The following is a 19,176-nucleotide window of genomic DNA, read 5'->3' on the forward strand; positions in this document are numbered from 1 at the left end:
GTACTTTGTTTACATCCTTTTTATGCTCTAGTAACTCCATTTAAGTCTGTAAATGTATGCAGGTGCTAATAGGCTTTCAGGATTGGTGGATTGATTCAGTTGTTCATTTAGTTTTTTCATTTATATTTGCCTGCAGGGGGAAAAAAATCTTTAAAATGCGCAAGGAAGTAAATAGCATGTGTACAAGTGAGCTTTTGTATACGTAGATCATGTGGCTAGCTATCCAGAGGTAGATAATACAGTTTACATGCTAAAGCATACATGTGGATAAGTGTGGTTGCAAAATTGCAGGTAACATTTTAGGGTCTATTTTTAAAATACCGCCCCCCCCATAATTTCCCATGTTTTAACCCAGAAATATTATTAGTCCTAATATAATAACTATCTTAAGAGTTTGAATTTAATTACCCTACTTAACCCAATGTAACTGAGATCACAATTCAGGCAGTTACTTCTGAACTTAATCTGTTTTTCAGGCTTGCAGCCAGAATTCCTTTCCTTTTTGTTTATGACCAGTTAGGCCAAAGGTAAAAGAGGCAGTTTAAGGCCTTTTATATGTTTAGATTTCTGTGCGCAGCTCAGTGGTCCAATTTTTAGATGCACGAGCAGTGCTTAAACGAATAAAACTTTCTGCTTGAAGGAAGTCAGTCAACATTTTTCAAAAGGAAAGTTTTGAAATCATGAATATGCTTTCTGTGACTAAAGGGTATGGGTTGTAGCCGTGTTGGTCTAAGGACATAGGCAGACAAGGTTCTTTGGGTAAATATGATATCTTTTATTAGACCAACTCAAATAGTTGGAAAAAAATCTTTTTTTGCAAGCTTTCAGGCACAAACACCCTTCGTCAGGCTGAGGAATTAAATTAAATTAAATTCTGTGATTAAATGTTTATATGTGACATAAAGAATGCAGAAATTAGCATGGTTCCTCCAATTTTTTCCTTCTCTGGGTCTGCATTTGTCAAGTTGATTTTAAAAGAATAACCATCAATATGAATTTTGAACTGCATTGAGTGGCATTTACATGAAACATAAATCATAGCATCTGCTGCATGGCTTCTAGATGTCTTTGCTCCTCATCTTTGTCATCAGGGATACAGTACAATACAGGGACAAAGAATTAAAGACATTTTATTACAGAATTGACAACAGGAAATTTAGCCTTTTTAACATTCAGATGATGGAGGATGTTTTGGTGGAATTTTGGATCAGATGTGCCAAATGCACATTAGTTTATCATTTTAATGTACAACTGTGTAGAAGAGTCCTTCACAGATATAAACAAGAAACTGACACAGATGACTGGTTCAGCTGTTTAACTAGGAGCTCATTTCCTCCTTTTACTTCCTTTTTGTGTGACAAAGAGAATATTATGTCTATAGTAAAATACTGAGCTTTGAAATGCTTGGGGGTGAATATGGAAATGAGTCTACAGAATGGAAAAGACCTAAAAGAAAAATTTTAAAAATCCCCATCACACAGTAAAGTCTTTGCTAGGTCAAGCCTGAGTCCTCAGAACCCCACAGGATAGAGCCCCATATGTGGAAAATCTCTTGCAGTTTCGTCAAGCAGTGCAAAAATGTAGTGGTGTTTCTAAATCAACATACAAATAAAACGTATTGGCTAATAATTTTTGTTCTTGTAACTTGTATTTTGGTGACCCTTTACAGTTAGCTGGGTAGTTTTGATTTCTCTAAGGGTTGTAATCTTTGTTATTGCAAGGGCATGGATATTATTTTGTCTGTATATTATCAGCTGGGTAAGCCTAATGCACGTTAAATGCTTGGATGACAAGGGATCGTGTATGGTATATTGAGTATTTGAGTTGCACCACATACATAATTTCTTTATGGTGCACAGAGAAGTGTGGCATTCGTATGTCCTTGTGTGCTTTCAGAAATGTTTTTCTTGAAAAAAATGCAGTTCCTGTTTTTGAAAAATTAATTTCTATCCACAAATCACTTTTCTGCCAGAGCTAAGAAAAACAGTGGCTTTAATTCTTTATTATTTTCTGTTAGCAGTCTAAGGCAATGGGGCATATTCTTCCAGAACTTTAGTGTTTTCTTTTGATTAGCATGACAGATTTTCCATAATGAATGCTTCATGTGCCATATGAATCTACATGCCAAAAGAGGTCCTAATGCAAGGTTGAAATCACCTCACAATGTACTTGAATGCTTGCTTGCACTGTAGCAGAGTTTTAAGCAAACTCATGTTCTGTTCTATTTTGTTCTAATCCAAGCACCATTATAGTAAAATTGTCTGTTGTTTTCAGGTTGATCCCCTGTTTACAGTGCCTGCACCTCCACCTCCGATTTCCAGCAGTATCACACCTCAGATTCTGCCTTCCTACTTTTCCCCATCTTCATCCAATATTGCAGCGCCAGTCGAGCAGCTTTTGGTACGGACTCGTTCAGTGGGTGTAAACACTTGTGAAGTTGGAGTAGTAACAGAACCTGAATGCCTTGGACCCTGTGAGCCTGGCACCAGTGTGAACTTGGAGGGAATTGTGTGGCATGAAACCGAAGAAGGTAAACTGCATTTTCCATTCACGTCATATATTACATACAAATATTATAGGGTCTCTTGTTCTGCTTGTTTCTGTTGGAGTATTACTTGGAGGTGGTTCGCTAGTCTATTCAGATACTGTCATCTGTAGTGTCAGTCCCAGGCTTATAGATACGTTGGAGAGCTATTCATCTCTTTTAAAGAATCCTGTTAAGGCATTATGTTTATTGACTTTATACAAGAGCAAAGGATCTTTTTGTCTTAGTGTTGAGCATTATTAATTTATTTTGACCAAACAATTAACTATATCCTATGGTATTCAGTAAAACATAATCTTAAAGATTCACTAGCAGAATAGCAGAAATGTATTACAATAAAACACTTTTGTTTAAATGGGTGCCTTGAGGAACAAGTACGTTATGTGAATGTTTGTGTGAGTGGCACAAATGAACACTAGAGCTGAATTATTCTAGATCTCACATACTATATTTTGCTATAAAGCTACTATGTAGCAATCTATAAAAATATTCAGGTTTTTGTTGTGAGTTCTGTTTGCATGTTGTTTGTTTCAAACATTTTAAGAAGAAAACATTTCTGAAAGGTGGGCTTTGTTAAAAGAAGAAATGGAAGCTAAATCCAACTAATTTATCTAGAATACTTAGAAAAAGGTTAATCAAATAGAGATGCTGTATACTTCATACTGATTGGTTGGTGATTTGGAAAAAGGTAAAGAGAGAGAAGAAGATGGTGTCATAGGCAAATTTTTCTATTTTGATTTCCAAAACCTCATTATTAAACCATGAATTTCCTGTTGTTGATGAAAAGAACCCTAAAAAAAATCCTGCGTGTGTACTTCAAACCACTGCTAATTTTGATTATCTAACAATAACAAGGGATCTCCTTAGTTAAAGCTACACAAAGATCTGCTTGTGATATTCTATCCTGTTTGTTTTGAGGTGTATTAAACTGTAGTGGTCTAAATTCCTCTGCAATGAAAACCAGATTATTTACAAAACTACATAATGAAAGCATACAACAGTGCATCAGCTGGTGATAAATACCAACATGCTTGAGACATATGCACAACAGCATTTGGTCCTTTGCAATGATATATAAGACTTCACCAAAATGCTCTACTGTCCTTTGAAAAATCAATATACAGAGTCAGATTTACTTGCTTTTATATTCTCTCATCCATCCATCTTTCACTGTCTGTAGGTCTACAACAGATTCATAAGGTAGATTGATCCTTTTAAATTGTTTTCAAAGCACAGTATAAATTCTGTTTTAAAATGTCCCGGCAGAGATGACTGCCCTTAGTAGCTTCAGTCTTCGCTTGGTTGGCCTGGATTAACCAGTGTTGGAATGTGTGGGTGTTAACTCTGGTGACATGAAAGAATAGGAGCTGTTAATAGTGTTATTCTTGCAAAATAAAATAAACTTCTGACCCCACTGAATTTAAGAAGCCCTTGTTAATGGTTTGGACCAAACATGAACTATGCTGTCAAGGTCCAACACACTGGCAAAGGTAATATTCCATCTGCATTTTTATCAGTGTTCTGGTTTAAAATACGTTGTCATTTAATAAAAATTAATCTCCTGATATCATTAATCTTTTCCCACCCACCCACTAGGAGACTTCTAGAACAACTGGGGAAGCAATGAAAAACTGCTTTAATGACCTTTGAAAACCTTTGCTTCTTAATATAGGCATCCAGATATTACACAAGAGTATTCTAGGTGTAAAAAATTACAACACTAGTTGAAACAGGATTTTAAAATGTTCAGTTTCAGCAGTGTAGGTGGAGTAACATTATGTGGAAAAAATCAAGGTAATTGGGTTGATTCTGTCTAAAAGAAATTATCATCCTTAAATGGAGAAATTGCTATGATGTGTGGATATTTTATTACTCTTTCCAAAGGTAGAGAATTACGCATAACTGTGTTATGGAATATTGCCCTAGAAAATAGTTTCCATTATGATTTAGCTGAAATTCTGGGGACATATGCATGCATGTATTTACCGGTTTTAAAATTTGCTATTTTTTTCTGAAGATCTGTATAATAGCAAATATGAATCTTTGTGCACTGAATTTTGTTCGTGTCCTTTCATGAATACAAGCTGGCCTCTAATACATGGGTGTTTATCCAGGATAACTTGATTGAAGTTACCCAGAATTTCCAGCAGCATAGCTGAGCTCAGAATCTGGCTGGTTGTTTATCATGCCCGGTTGAGATTTGAGTTTCTATTGTAGCCATTGTCCCCATTCCCTTGCTCCCTTACCTCTGCCTCAAACATCTCCATGTTCTACCCCCTACCCCCCTTCAAACCCATTAAAAAAATAAAATAAAAATGCAAACCATGGCTTTGCAAGGCCCAGCAGCAGAATTACAACAATCTAAGATGTGAGAATTTCTGACCTTTGTCCAAGTTCTAATATATTTGTTTTATTTTGCATGTGATCTAGCCATTTGGTAAGATGAATCGTTTGGTGATTAGAATGTGCTTGTAGGATGTCTGCATATCCTGTAGCATATGGGAACTATGAACCAAATGTGTGTGCTGAGCAGCTTTCATATGCTGCAATAACTAGCAGTGGGAATGGAAACAGAGGGTATGCGGTGGTTATAGCTATAATGAGAACAGTACAGTGGGTTGAGAGAGATAGGATTAGATATTTTATTTAGGGTTCGTTACTAAACTGGATGCATGCTTTCATAGAATTAATGTGTACTTGTGAATGAATGTTTTGAACATATCAAGTATTTGAAATAACTGGTTCCTTTTTAGGGTCATTACCCTAATTGTCATATTCTGCTGCATTTATTCTTTTCTTCAGGGTTATAAGGAGGATCATGTTGGCTTTTATTTTTCCTGTTTACGAAGTAACGGGTCCAAAAGAAAAAGCATATTGGATTTCAGACAGAAGTGTGGCTGAGTTTTTGTAGTATTTTTTCTTTTTTTATTTATCTCAGGTTAATCTATCCAGTCATTTTTGATCAGAAAATTGAATAAACAAGACCATTTTTCCTCAAAGTGTTTCAATTTTAGGCTGTATAATGAGAAGCTGGTATCTGAAGTCTGTCACGTTTTATTATGGGACTTTAAAATTAAACAATTTTATGATTTTACAAATATAATTGTCTGGATATGCTGCTTATCATATGGGCACTTCTCAAATGTGCTGTGTGTTTATTTTTCATGCAGGTACTGTAGGCATTTAGTGTTTTTAATATGCAGAGCATGCTTTTTTGTCTGGGACTTGGAATGTTTTCAATATGTTATTAATGGTTGCGGAGAAAAAAAAGGAGAATGAAAGGACTAGTCGAGGCTACTTTCTAGAAGTGGAATGAAGGAATAGTTTATAGGCAAGTCAACCTGAAACTTGGCAGCTGATGTGATACTATAAGCTACCATTCAGCAGTAGTAAAAATCGCTTACATAAAACAGCCTGGTAGTGTTAAAGTGTGTTTTTTTGCTTGTGTGTTTTATCTATCACAGGATATTTTCTCTAGAGCATGTGTGTATTTTGAAATTTAGAAATACAGTTAATCAGGTACTTGCTAAATTAAGTCATCTGCTTGTAAAATGGTTATAGAGTGCATAAATGTAATAGGATGCTTAGATTGAACAATGGGTTTGAAAAGGGATAACCACTGAGGAACTTTCAAAAGTAGGTAGACATTGCTGCTGGTGTTGTTTGTGATTGTCATTGTTGTTATTATTTTGTTTCTTACACTCAGTTGCCCTGGGTCATGTTAACTGCATCTAGTAATGGAATCAGTCTTAAGTTGTAAGAAGTACTTGTTATAATGATGACTTATTTGCTTGAAAACTGCTTGGGAGACCGCCATCATGCACCTTGTTGCCTTCGAGTGAGAACATATGTGCTGACCGACAGTTAAGCCAGCTAAACTTTTTTAAGTGGACTTAACTGTCAGAGCATACACGCATATGTGGAGCAGAGGCGACTTACACACAGCACAAGATAATGTACCTCCGAGGTATATTATTTTGAGTTACGTTACTTAAGTCAACATAGCTCGCAAGATAGATGCCACCACATGTGTATGTTTTGATGTGGCTTAAACCAACTTACTTAAGTCAATTTAGTAGTTAAGTCGCCTTAGTAGTTACGTTGACTTAGTATGTGTGTTACACACCCTTTTTGTGCAAAACAAGCTGTCAGATGGTAGTGTTCAAGTTCTCACATTTCTGGATCGACATTCTTCCTTCCCATATAGATTGGATAAATTTGTTGTTGTCATTAGATAATAAATAATAGAGAAATGAATTTATTTTCAAGGTGTTGTGTTACCATCGTTGCCTTTTTTAGAGTTGTTCTAAATATAAGCCCTAAGACTTGGAGGTTTGTTGTTATTTTATTTTGCAGATTCTTATTAGAGAACTAATTTGATCTGCACTGGAGTCTTCAAAAATTATTCTGGAAACAAATTTGCCATAAGTTTGCAGAAATACACAGAAATTGAGACCCCCCCTTGGCCCCTTAATTTACCCCAGTGTGCCTAAATCTGTTATGGGTGGCTTTTCTGAGTTCCCATGTCCATATATTTTGTATGTAAGCATATTTTGAAAACTTATCTACTACATGAGTTCTCTCTGTAGTCCTGTATAGCTTTGGTTTTGCAAACTCTATTTAAAAGAGCACAATCAATTTGAAATATGTTTTTCAACCTATTTAATTTTCCCTCCTTTCACAAACGTTTCTCTCTCTCTCTCTCTCTCTCATATGCAAAACATGTATGGGAAACTCACAGATACAAAGGACCAGTTCACTAGATCATAATGAAGCAGGGGAGCTTACACTGCTGAAAAGAGTATCGAATACAAATAGTAGAAAGAAATGTGTTTTTGTTTTCATGTTTTGTTTTTTGAAGAAGCATAGATTTTTCATGATATTAGACAGAAATTTGATTAAGTTACCCATGTTCAGTAATTTCTCAGTGATGTTCAATCCCAAATTATTAAGTATTGCAAGCTTTTCTTGTTCTTACTCATAGTGCTATGCACAGGCGTTAGAGGGAGCACTTATTGCATTTAAAGACAAACTTGAGAGATCTACTCATGAAGTATTTAGTACGAGAAATAACCATATTTACTTGAATATAAGACAAGCCACCCCTCCCATCAGTATGGGAAAAACAGCTCCTTGTCTTATATTTGCATATAAGGAAACCTCATTAAATACATTGTCTATCATTAAATTGTGGCCCAAAGCAGCATGTGGTCAGTAATGGAAACCAACTATGAAGTTGATTAAATACAACCAACACTTATCATGGATATAAAACACATGGCCTATGTCAGGCAACCATACTGATGGGAACCTACCCCGAGTATAGGTTGGTACAGCTCATCTGAATAAGTTATGTGGCAGTGCCCATTGTGCTTAACCCTTCTCAGTGTCGACTCTTTTTTCAGTGTGCGCTACATTGGTGAGCCACTACACTAAATACATTTTTACTTCCTTTTTGCTCCCACAGTTGGGCTGTGCCTTTCTTTCCCATTTCTAATGATTCCTGTTTCTTCACCAGCCTTAAAGTGTCTGGCAAACATCACTAAACAGGGCCCCAAACAGTTCACCCAGAATCCCTGTATCACCCCCTTTCCCAGATTGTCGCATATAATCAGTGTGGCCCCACTTTCCATGAGGTGAAGCCAGATCAGGTTCCCTTGTACCTCATCTGCATATAAATTTTTGGAGGATCCCAGGACTTGTGACAGAACATCTAGTTCCAGTCATGAGTGGGGGCTAATTAATACATGGCTTCTTTGTGGGGGGTATCTGGAGTACACACACATACTGAGCAGTGCTGAGCTATGGAGTCAGTATGGTTTGAAATGCTGCTGGCTCTGCTGAGGCCCGACCCAGTGAACTGTATGGTAAACCATGAGCTTTTTGGTTTTGGACTAATGTCATGCATAGTTTGTGTTGGATATAAATTGGTATAAAAGTGCTGCTTAAAAGTGTGTCCATGTGCCTCAGCGTGAGGGCTTTGTAGAGGAGTCCCTGTGCTGAGGCATGTGGAGATGGAAGCAGCCAGTATCTGTGCTAAAACTTGGAGCAGCTTAAAAAATGGTAAGATGTATCAATTCTGGACAAACGAAGTACCCATAGTAATTTGCATATATATTGATTTCAAAGTATTTTCCAATTTGCCCCTCATTTCCATGTGCTCAGGGAAAGCAAGGTCTGACATTAAGGGTGGGAGGGGGCTGTAGGGGGAAGAAGATCAGGGAGCCACCTGAACACCTCGCCCCCAATTTATTTTCCTTACTGTAGTAGTCAGAGGGAGGAACAAAAGCAAGGCAAATCTCCAATAAAGATTCTATACCTGGAAAACTGTAACAAATTGATACATTTTCCGTATATCAAATCTAATTATTGGGGCACCATCTTACATTTAGGATCATCTCCTATTTGAGTAAATATGTCATACTGCTCCATGTGCTGCAAAGGGCTCTGGCCAGGGCACAGGGTGCCTCACACGGTGATAGCCTGTGTGCTGAGCCCCTCATGCTGAGGCACACTGTGCAACAACCAGCTGTAAAGTAGCTGGCTGGGGCGCAGTGTGCCTTGAGACAGAGGAGCAGCCAGCCTGGGGATGGATGCTCCCTTGTGTCCAAGTGCCTCAGCATGAGGGCTCTGTAGCGAAGTTCCCGTGCTGAGGCATGCGGAGATGGAAGCAGTTAGTCCAGGGCTGCCTGCTCCCCCATCTGGAGATGTCCTGCTCCCTGGCTGGCTGGGGCACAGGGTGCCTCATTGCCCCCCACAGTCTCTACCACACCACATGGAGCAGAGGTTTCCCCGCACTGAGGTGCACAGAGACGAGGAAAGGAGCCAGCCCCGGCCGCAGTGTGGCTCAGTGCAGGGGCCACGCAGTGGAGCCCCCCATGCCTGAAGCATGGGGAGACAGAGGAGCACCCAGCCCATGGTTGGCTGCTCCCCTTTCTTGAAGCACACTGCACCCCAGCTAGCCAGGGAGCGGCTGGCTGGGCTGCAGGGTTCCTCAGCACAGGGACTCCACAGTGCATGGGGGCAGGGGAGCGGGCAGTCCAGTGCTAACCGCTCCCCTGTCTGCACATTTGTCTCACCACACAACACTTTGGAGTGTTTTGTGCCATTTTTGTTTTAGGGGTTTGCTATTGGGAAATCCCAGTAGCAAATTTTACTCCAGCCCTGTTAACTAGCAGTGCAGCAAATGGTTTAATGTGCAACACATGCTGTTTGTGGCACTGCAAAGAGGTTTGCAGTGCCACAAACTGCACGTACGTGCACGTCTCGATCTGGTCAGTGGGTTCATCTACACGTGCTATTAGCATGGAGCACCTGTTGGGTCAGAGCAGGCCTGGCTGGCAGGGGACTTGGGGGCTCAGTCTGCCAGCCTGGGGCAGTTCCTGCCTGACTCATCGTGCTACAGAGGGGCTGGCTGGAGCACGAGGGTGCTCCAGTGCAGGGACAGGTGACAGGGAGCCCCTGCACTGATGCACCCTCATGCCCCAAGCAGTTGGGTCAGCATCTACAGATGCGTTGCTGAGCACTAAAGAATTCTGCCGCAGGATAGTACTTGTATTTTACATGTGTAGACGTTGAGGTATTGTAGACATTGAGGCTTTACAGAGGAGCTAATTAGGCAGCTACACAGTAAACATCTCATGTAGATGTGCCATGTAAAACAAAATCAGACCACAACTTTTCTTGAACACTAGGGTTTGCTTGGTTCATTATACAGATACTTAAGGCATCTGCTTCAGCATCTCAGTGTACAAATTACTGAGAATGATCCAGGCCATGTATAAGACCAAGATTAATTTTTGTTATGCAACATCTGGATAATTGCATACCTTGGGATTACCCCCCAAGGCTGGAATTTGTAATTGGCTAAAAATTAGTGGGCACCATGGGCCTAGATGATGGAAAGAACAGTGTAATATAAAAGCAAACATCCTTTGTTATAAGGTGTCGATGCAAAACAGGGATACTCTAGTAATTCAGTACAGTGCTTTTCAAACTGAAAGATTTAAAAAAAGTGTGGTTTTCTTTTATTATTTTTTCTCTTAAAGATGATCTAAGGTTTCTTTGTTTGTTTTCTTTAAGTAAGTTGGATCTATCCCTTTTTTACTACTCTCTGTATAAACAAGGCCTGGAGCAAGTGGTGTTGATTTCTTTTTTTTTGCTTAAAAAGTTCCTTTCTTACAGTTTTCTTCTTTTTATTGTTTTATTTTTAGCCTGAAATGCCAAAAATAGTGTAACAGCAAGAGCCCTTCTGTGTCTCTTACAGCTATATATTTTGACTTGTCATAACTTAATTGACAGGGTAGCATGCTGACACTTTTACAAAGATGTCCCTTTCCAAAAATGTTTTAAAAAGTCATCACAGCAGACTAGAATTTTTTCCCCCTCTCAGTTTCAGACTGCTCATGTTTATTATTCTAGTTCTTGCAGTGTTTTCATATTAGACTAGACCTGAACATGTAATTGGAAAATTTTTTTAAAGTGGTGACCATTTTTTGATTTATCTCCCCATGCTACATTATATATATATCACAAATAACTGGTTAATCGCACAATAAATTTAGACCAGTTGCAGTACAAAGTAAAACCTACCACAAATGCAAAGTAATTATCACACAACTGGTTAATTGCACAATAAATTTAGGCCAGCCATAAGTACAAAGTAATTATCACATGATAAAGATGACTATCCAGCTATAAAAAGAGCCAATCAGCTACAAAGTTAGTGCTTGAAAATATGTAACAACTCTATGGCTGGTTTCTAACCAGTTTTAATTTGAACATCTAGCACGGCCCTATGATAAAAAAAAAAAAAAAAGCTAAACTAGTCCTTCTGACCCACAGCAACAGTGGTTTCTTTTTTTTCTTGTAAAGGAAACCTGTAAAGTTAAGTATCTACAAAATGACTATAACAGCATTATTAATAAGTTCCCATTCAAAATATTGCCTCTCATTAGTGATTATAAAGGTGGCAAATCTGTCATTTCATTATGTAGAGAACATTGCTTAATGTGTATCTGTTGCATATATCCTGTATGTTCATTTTCATAGTTTGTGTATCACTTTTTATCCATTTTGTTGATTCATATTGATAGACACAGTTGTAATGGTTTACAGAACGTAGCCACAGTTTTTACTGACTGTAGTTGAAATAACTGATCAAGAACATCCAAAGTGTTTTATTTAGTTAGGGTAGTAAAGGCCAGCTTGTTTAAGGGAAACCAGCAAATGCCACTTTTCACAGCTCAGTGAGAAGACTAAGTGCGGCTATCTGGGTATAACCCAAGGCACAGAATGTGAAAAACTAACAAATTCCAGACAATGCTCACATAAAAAGCTCCTTCTTGCCAGACTGCTGGAGAGCAAGACTCCCAGCACTGCTTGTACATACAGAGAAAATTATTCCTCGTTCAAACAAACATATGGGGGTGGGGAGGGTGCAGAGAAAGAGGAAGGAGGATAATTGAGGTTGGAAACATTGGCTTGAAGCTATTTGAGCACGAAACTGAGCCTGCTCCAGCAGTGAGGTTATGAACAGTGAAAGAGTTGATTTTAGACCAAGAAGCCAATCAGAGCTCAAAAGTAAAACCACAACAGCAGCAGATTTTTAGGGTTGACACCATTTCAGTGCAAAGTACATATAGCTTGAGTCCACATTTGTTACCTGTTATTTACAGAAAAGTATCTGCAAAGTAAGTTTTTTATATATGTAAAAGCATTTTTTTAAATTTAATAAATACACTCAGAGTGAGGAAAGCCCACCTAGCTTGTCCCAGAGATGATCCCTACCATGGTACTGTTATTCTGTAAGAATTTGACTGTCTCGGATTTCCTTCAGAAATGTCCAGTTTTGTTTGTTGCAGGTATTGGGTTACAGCAGTGTTTTCCCAACCTTGTGAGTTACACCCAGCCATAGAAGCCGCCTGTAGTCTTGGGCTCCTCCAGACTTCAGCTGTCACCACCGCTTCCCCTACCGCTAATTGCCACTGGAGTAAGGGAGCACAAGAGAATTGGAACTGAGGGAAGCGGCAGCACCTGAAGAATGGGGAACGCAAAATAACTGGTGGCAAAAGAAGAATCAGTGCCTGAAGTGTGTGTGTGCGCATGTGCGCGCATGCACGGTGGTGGGGGTGGGTGTTGTCTATTGTCATCATCATTCATGCAGGTCCCAACTTGGGAAAGTTTTTGCCTTCTCCCTACCCCCTCCTCACTCACTCCCAAGAGGGGCACACTCCCCAGTTTGGGAAATGCTAGGTTACAGTATGCAAGAGAGAGAGAAACAGATTTGGTCCCCCTTGCTGCTGGAGTGCACATGACTACAGATCACAAAACACCAAAAAATGGGAACTTTCTTTTTTTTTCTCTGTCTCATGTCTTTTTGGCCATATGGTCAAAACCTGCTAAAAAAGAGCAGGGTTTAGCCCAGAGTTTTCAATGTATTAAATTTTCCAGTTGTTTTTAGGCTTATGAATTTTGGATTATTAAACATATAGTAACTGGTTACTAGTTAAGAACTGTAGCTGGCAAAAGAAAATCCGAAGACGGTAAGGAGAAAACAATTAACAACTTTAGGAGAAGTTTGAATTCTTTGGCCTCCAGGCTGGCTAGGAAATTCCAAGATTATATTTCTGTCCTAGTGGAAGAAAGATAAAATTGACTGTGAAAAGAGGGAGAATATCCACAGAAGAAAAGCCCGAGGGAAATGGCTTTCTTGATTTGAACTGAAAAGCTGGGTCTAGTTTATTAAATGGAGTAGCGCAAAGAAAACCTCGGTTGAAGTTCATCACTTTCATATCCCAGAACCTCTCCAGATTTATGGAAAAAATATAAACAAAACAATTTTAAAAAATGGAGTGTGCTTTTCTGTATTACTAGATTCATTTTATTCCTCTGTTGTAAAGAAGCATTAACTAACTTTAAAGATGTCTGTGGTAATATTAAAACAAAGGGTCTGCTTGGATTTTCTTTCAACTTTACTTTTATACATACTTTCAAATCTCATGTAGTTTTTTAATGAAAATAAATACAGAAATGGGAGTATAGATTATTAGTAGTTCTTGGACTGGGTTTGTTGTCCCTTTCTAATAAGTAAAGAGATTTTTTTCAAAACACTTTTTTCCCATGTACTTTGCAGCTGTAAAATCTTTGCTAACTAGTTCCTTTTTCATGGAAAGTCAAGGATATCATGCATTTGATATTTTTCTGTGTTTAAATAGTTTTATTCATTCAAAATCATCCACAGGATGTATTTTGTTTGTTTGTTTACATTTTACCATACCAACTAGGTCAAGGTGTCAAAAAGACCCCAAGTGACCTGACCTTAACACTGAAAACAATGGCTCAGAGAAACTTAGTTTCAAACAGAGTCAGTTCCTGAGAAATCTTCCGTTAATCTAGAATGTAAAAATGCAGCTTAAACTTCTGTCCTTACATAGGACAAAGCTTTTCATTAGGGTTTACTGCTTGTTTGCTTTCTCTCGCAGGGATTGAACCTAGCTCTGCTCATGTGCTTTTGTCTAAAAAGGAGCTTCCATTCAAATAGAGCTGCCCTTGCAGAGCCTGAAGCTATGTGACCCCTGCTCATTTGGAGGACTTAGAGATGTAAAGGAGAATGTCAGCTTTCATTAAAAGAGGATGTTTTCCAGGCTGTTTTCCTTAGGAAGATGGAATGTGATGGAAACCTACAGTGTCACAGATTTTTCTTTAATATTAATTTATTTTACCAGCTCCTTCCCATAACTGGCCTTTGGAGCTCAGAAACATCATAAGGTCTTTGGGGCCTTAGCTTTTTTTTAAAGAAGGTTCATATCTTCAGAAAATAGCTCAAACCACCATTGGAGCCACTTTATGCTCTTTCTTGCCAGCATCTGAGTCAGGTGCTCTGTGGACAAGACAGCATGACCTCTGGCTATTAGGAGGGGTAGCTCAGTAGGTGACTCATCATGTGCTACTGGACTAAGCACGCAGCTGAGAAAAAAGGAGATTAATCAAAGGTTAGTAAGTCCAAACCTTGGGGTATGAAGTTAGACACCAAAATCTAGAGAGATTGAAAATCAGAAGTTTACATGGAATGCTTACCACCTTTGAAAATCAGATCAGTGCTAAAATGTGGACTAGGAGAGTAAAGTTGGAAAATGTTGACTTAAACCTGTCTGTCTGGTTTCCTCTTATCATATAAAGGGGATAATACTTGCCTGCCCCATAGGAGTGGTTAAAAGCAAGAATTTAGTATTTGTAAATATGCCAGATTATCTATATAACCGTACATTGGCCTTGCAGTAAACCAAAAGTTGACAGCTATGTGCAGACACTCTCACAGGTAGCTGTGCTCCATTTTTTTTTTTTTTGTGGATGGCTTATTAAGATGGAAGCTGAACATGAGCTTTGAAATGTGTTTCTAACAGTTTCATTTCCAATCATCCAGTCTAGCAAGGAATTGTTTGAAACCATATCAGCTGGCACCAGGTTTAAACACAGTTCGTCAGCAACTTCCGGTGTGGAAACACCATAATGGAGCAAAATAGTTCTCCCCACAAACATAAGTGCAGGTCTAAGAGCATCTTCATAGTGCTTCAAACTTTTTGCAAGCCAACACTCAGAAGTCCAAGGCTCCTACTTAATTAGCACAGTGCACTCTACTAACTCGCCCCGCTGCAAATTACCTACAAGTAACTGAAACAAAATCCTGAATTCTTACTTGGCAGTAGTTTCTTCAATTTTCTTCAATCTTCAATTTTCTGCTTGCTCTGAAAGTTGCTCTATTGTATTACTTTTCAGTTTTTCTTTCTTTAGAACAGCTTTGAAGGCCTCATCCTCTACTTTGTTGAAGGGAGGCATTTGTTTCAAACTACTGGCTAGAAAAGCAGTGGGCTTACGATGGCAAAACCTATGTTTTGCTTGACTCTTGTGCCTTACTACTACCTCTTCTGTCTTAACAGTAGAAATGAGTTAGTGAAGTATTTCCATCATTTATGTCTGGGTATCTGAACAAAGGTTTTTCCACAAGAATAGGCAGAGTTTCTCCTTCAGATAAAGATTAAAGGTGGCAAATGATTACACATAGACATTTGGATTGAAGACTGATGTTGGTGGGGGTTTTTTGAAACAAGAAACAGAAACTGAAGTTAACCAATTTCTCTGTGCTTATCTTGATTATGCCAGACCAAGTGGTCTTATTAGATTAGTAGAAGCAAGGTTGGGGGGGGCCTTCACAGGGAAAAGAGTAATTCCAGGCCTGGTTGCTCCATGGGTGAAGGTGGTGATTGGGTTACAAACTGTTCTGTCGGTCTAGACAAGAAAGTGACAGGAAATAAGCTAGAGAAAATGTTTTTGTATCCCTAAAGCGTTATCTTAGAGCAGCACAGTTAGTAATGCTGTTGTGTGAAGCAACCTCCATTTGGACAGACAGCTTGACTCAGGCAAAGCTGCTAATTTGTTTTCAGCTTCAAGGAGATTTAGAGTCTTTGCATCCTTGGCAGTAGCACACAGTGTAATTGTTTCCCTCTCCTTAATCTTCAGTCTAGTTGCATTGGCTTACTGTAGCTAGGAAAGGCTGGAATGCTGACTGAATGTACTGCACCAGATTCCTCCCTCTGAAAAAGAGGACTCAGTTGCCTGGAAGTCTTCTGACTATTCTGCAAACACACCAGTCTTTTTGTAGTGGTACTGTTACAAAACCCTGCACAGAAAAGAAAAGCAATCCAGTTAGTGGGTAGGAAAGGAGGTGACAGCATTGATGTTCTTGTGCTGGCAACATTTCCTAATTTATGCTAAAGTGTATTGCACATAGGGGCACTCTCTAAATAACACGTTTGCTTTCAGTTACAGTGCATTTCTATTCCTCATTTCCACAAAACTCATTTTATACTCCTATAATTTAAATATTTTAAAAACCTAACTGAATACTGAGAGGTTTGTTTGTGTTCCATTATTCACAGTTTGGCATTATTTGTAAAGAGCAACTGTTTACATTTCTAGGATTTCTGCCATTACATACCACTGGTCAGAATTCTAGCTAGACTCACCCAAAATAGAGTCTTTTGAAACAGGGATAGAGCATATCACTGACCAGTTCAGTTATTTAGTCAATCCAGTGGTAAAGCTTGGGTCAGCCTTGAAGGGTAAATTTCATTGCTGGGATACATTCTTGGCTATGAATGAATGCATGAATAATTCTTGCTTTGAACCTTAAGATGCACAACAGACACAATAACTCTTGAGCTGAACTTTACAAGCAGAGCAGGCTGATTTATGGGCAGCTGTTGAAAATGCTTCTAGTCAAATTATTTTTGAATCTATGAATTAAGAACCTGCAGTAAATTAATTACTATATATTGGTGGAGTGCTGGGTTGTCAAAAGCAGTGCAAGACTTTATTTTTAATTTATAAATTAAAAACTTGTAGTAGATTAATTAATGTATATTGATGTAGTAAATTGCATCAATGATTTGAGAATAACTTTCAGTTTGATATTGGAGGAATCAAGTTAAGACTGTCTCCTGATCTGTGATAGTGTCTTGGCTAAGTGCCTTTTTCATGATGGAGAAGAGAACATTTTTTCTTGATATTCATTGTTGTGATGGTTTGTCTAACTTTTGCAGTGCTGGAAGGTATATTGATCATCCCAAGGCATCCTGTCCTATTAAAGTTGTATCGTGGAATCTGTTTTTAAGCAGTCCTTCTAAAAATTAGTTGCAAAAGAAGCAATTTGCTTGTATTTTCTAATAGTTAACAGGCCAAGCAGATGGTAGAGCAGACCTGAAATAGTATGTTTGGCTGCCTGCCACCATGAATTTTGATTTGTATGGATATGTAACAATTTTATTTTTTCCCCTTTTGGAAGTGCATGCCTGTAAGTCTTGGGAAAATTAATCCTTGGTTTCCTGTGAAATGTGCACTTGTAAAACAAATGTTGTAGCAATGTGCCGTGCAGACCCTGCATTGTGTCAATTAGGAGGTGTGACATCAGCAAACTCCATAAACTGTCAAAGGCTAGAGTAGTCTTCAAAAGCATCAACTATTCATGGCTTTTCAGAAAAGAAATAAAAAAATGACAGCATTTAGAGCCACAATTCACCACAGTTGTATTGTTTGATTCTCCTCTTCAAAAGGGCTGGCATTATTATTTCTGCCATAAACACAGCTTGTAATTCTATTTGACCCAGATTACTTATGAATGTGAAATAAAACAAAGCATTCATGTGTGTAAAATTTACACACAAAAAACAAGTGTGACTCAAAAAACTTGGGCATGTAAAAAAGTTAATGTTTCACAGAGAGAATAAATCAAACTTAATTCAGCTTTAATATTTTCTAATGCTTCCCTTCCCAAAAAATTCCATCAGAAAAACAGTACTTAAACATTTTATATCTGTGATATTGATGCTGATATTGTCACTAATTATAAGCCAAGAGAGCTATATTTAACAGTAAAATACGCTAGGGGTTTAGCACATGACAGACAGCTTGGGTCATAGTTCTTTTCTACAGTTTTTTTCCCCTGGAAATTTAGAGAACTCAGATTCTCCCTGTTCCTCATTTGAATTTTTGAGATCAAAAGGCCCTTCCTTCAAAGAACTTCATGTTGTTATTTAAATGGTAATTGGCTCTCTCCTCAGTTTGACTATGTGCATTTCAAGTTTAGTAGGTTTTGGACTTTAATTATTTCAGTTTTGTGTTTATAATAGAGAGGGTGATTTAGGGACTGACAAAGACTAACTACAAATTTGGAAGCTAGCTGCTTGTGGCAGGAATTGACAACTTTTGGGAAGGCACAAAAGTTTTTTGAGAAACATATGTTTTTAAATACACTATTCTGCTTTTCTAATTGTCTTCTTACCATAGAGTTTCACATCTGGAGTGGTTTGCTCACAGACAACTGAATATTTTCATGTATTATGGACATAGTAAGCACAAACCATGAGATTTGATCAAATCAATTGCCTTGAAACATTTGGTCTAATGTAATAATTTCTATAGTGTTAAAACCTAGACCACAGATCTTTGGATCTGCTACAGATAGTGTTTAGATAACATTTATTTGTAAATGTTTTATATTGTAACTCAGTGTACAGACTTGTGGGGAAAAATGATAGTGCTGTAATTTTAGAAGTTAGACACAGCGGGCATTTTCACGTTATTTCCTTCGTCACTCAGCCAAGTTGGACTTCTATCCCATTGTTTTGTAAGCTCCATTACCTTCAATTCAAAGCAGTTGTTTGATGAAGAAACACATGAGCTTTTACAATGAAGTATCTGTTGCCCAGGAAAGACTAAAATGTTTTTGCTAGCAAACATATTGACAAAATAAAAAGAGGGAAATTGATCTCAGAAAGCCTGAATGGGAAGTTGAAAACTAGCTGTATTTCTTGTATTTGGCAAGTCAGGACTTGTTCTATTAAAAAGAAATACATATGGAAACAGACACCTGCATTTGTATTAAAACACATCTTCATAATAAATGTTCAATAGAACCCTGACGACTGGGACAGTCAGAGAAATTTCTATTGTAAATCCAAAAAAGATAATGCTGAGTTCTACTTTTAAAAAGGATATAGCAGCTATCAATTCTAAAAAAATGAAAGTCCCAATCAGTGACATAGCATTATTGTGTTGGGCACATCCACTGTTTC

General features: G+C 38.1%; 1 protein-coding gene across 4 annotated transcripts in view; it reads left to right on the forward strand.

The window, feature by feature from the left end:
• The window catches only part of ZNF608 (zinc finger protein 608), a 102,783-nt gene that overhangs the window by 46,189 nt on the left and 37,418 nt on the right, over positions 1–19,176 (forward strand). For all 4 annotated transcript variants that reach the window (XM_014608756.3, XM_006275931.4, XM_014608759.3 and 1 more), the window contains exon 3: positions 2,275–2,530. In XM_014608756.3, coding sequence (XP_014464242.1) covers positions 2,275–2,530 — 256 coding nt within the window. The remainder of the gene's footprint in view (positions 1–2,274; positions 2,531–19,176) is intronic.

Source organism: Alligator mississippiensis, chromosome 3 (assembly GCF_030867095.1).
Source record: "Alligator mississippiensis isolate rAllMis1 chromosome 3, rAllMis1, whole genome shotgun sequence".
NCBI lineage: Eukaryota > Metazoa > Chordata > Crocodylia > Alligatoridae > Alligator > Alligator mississippiensis.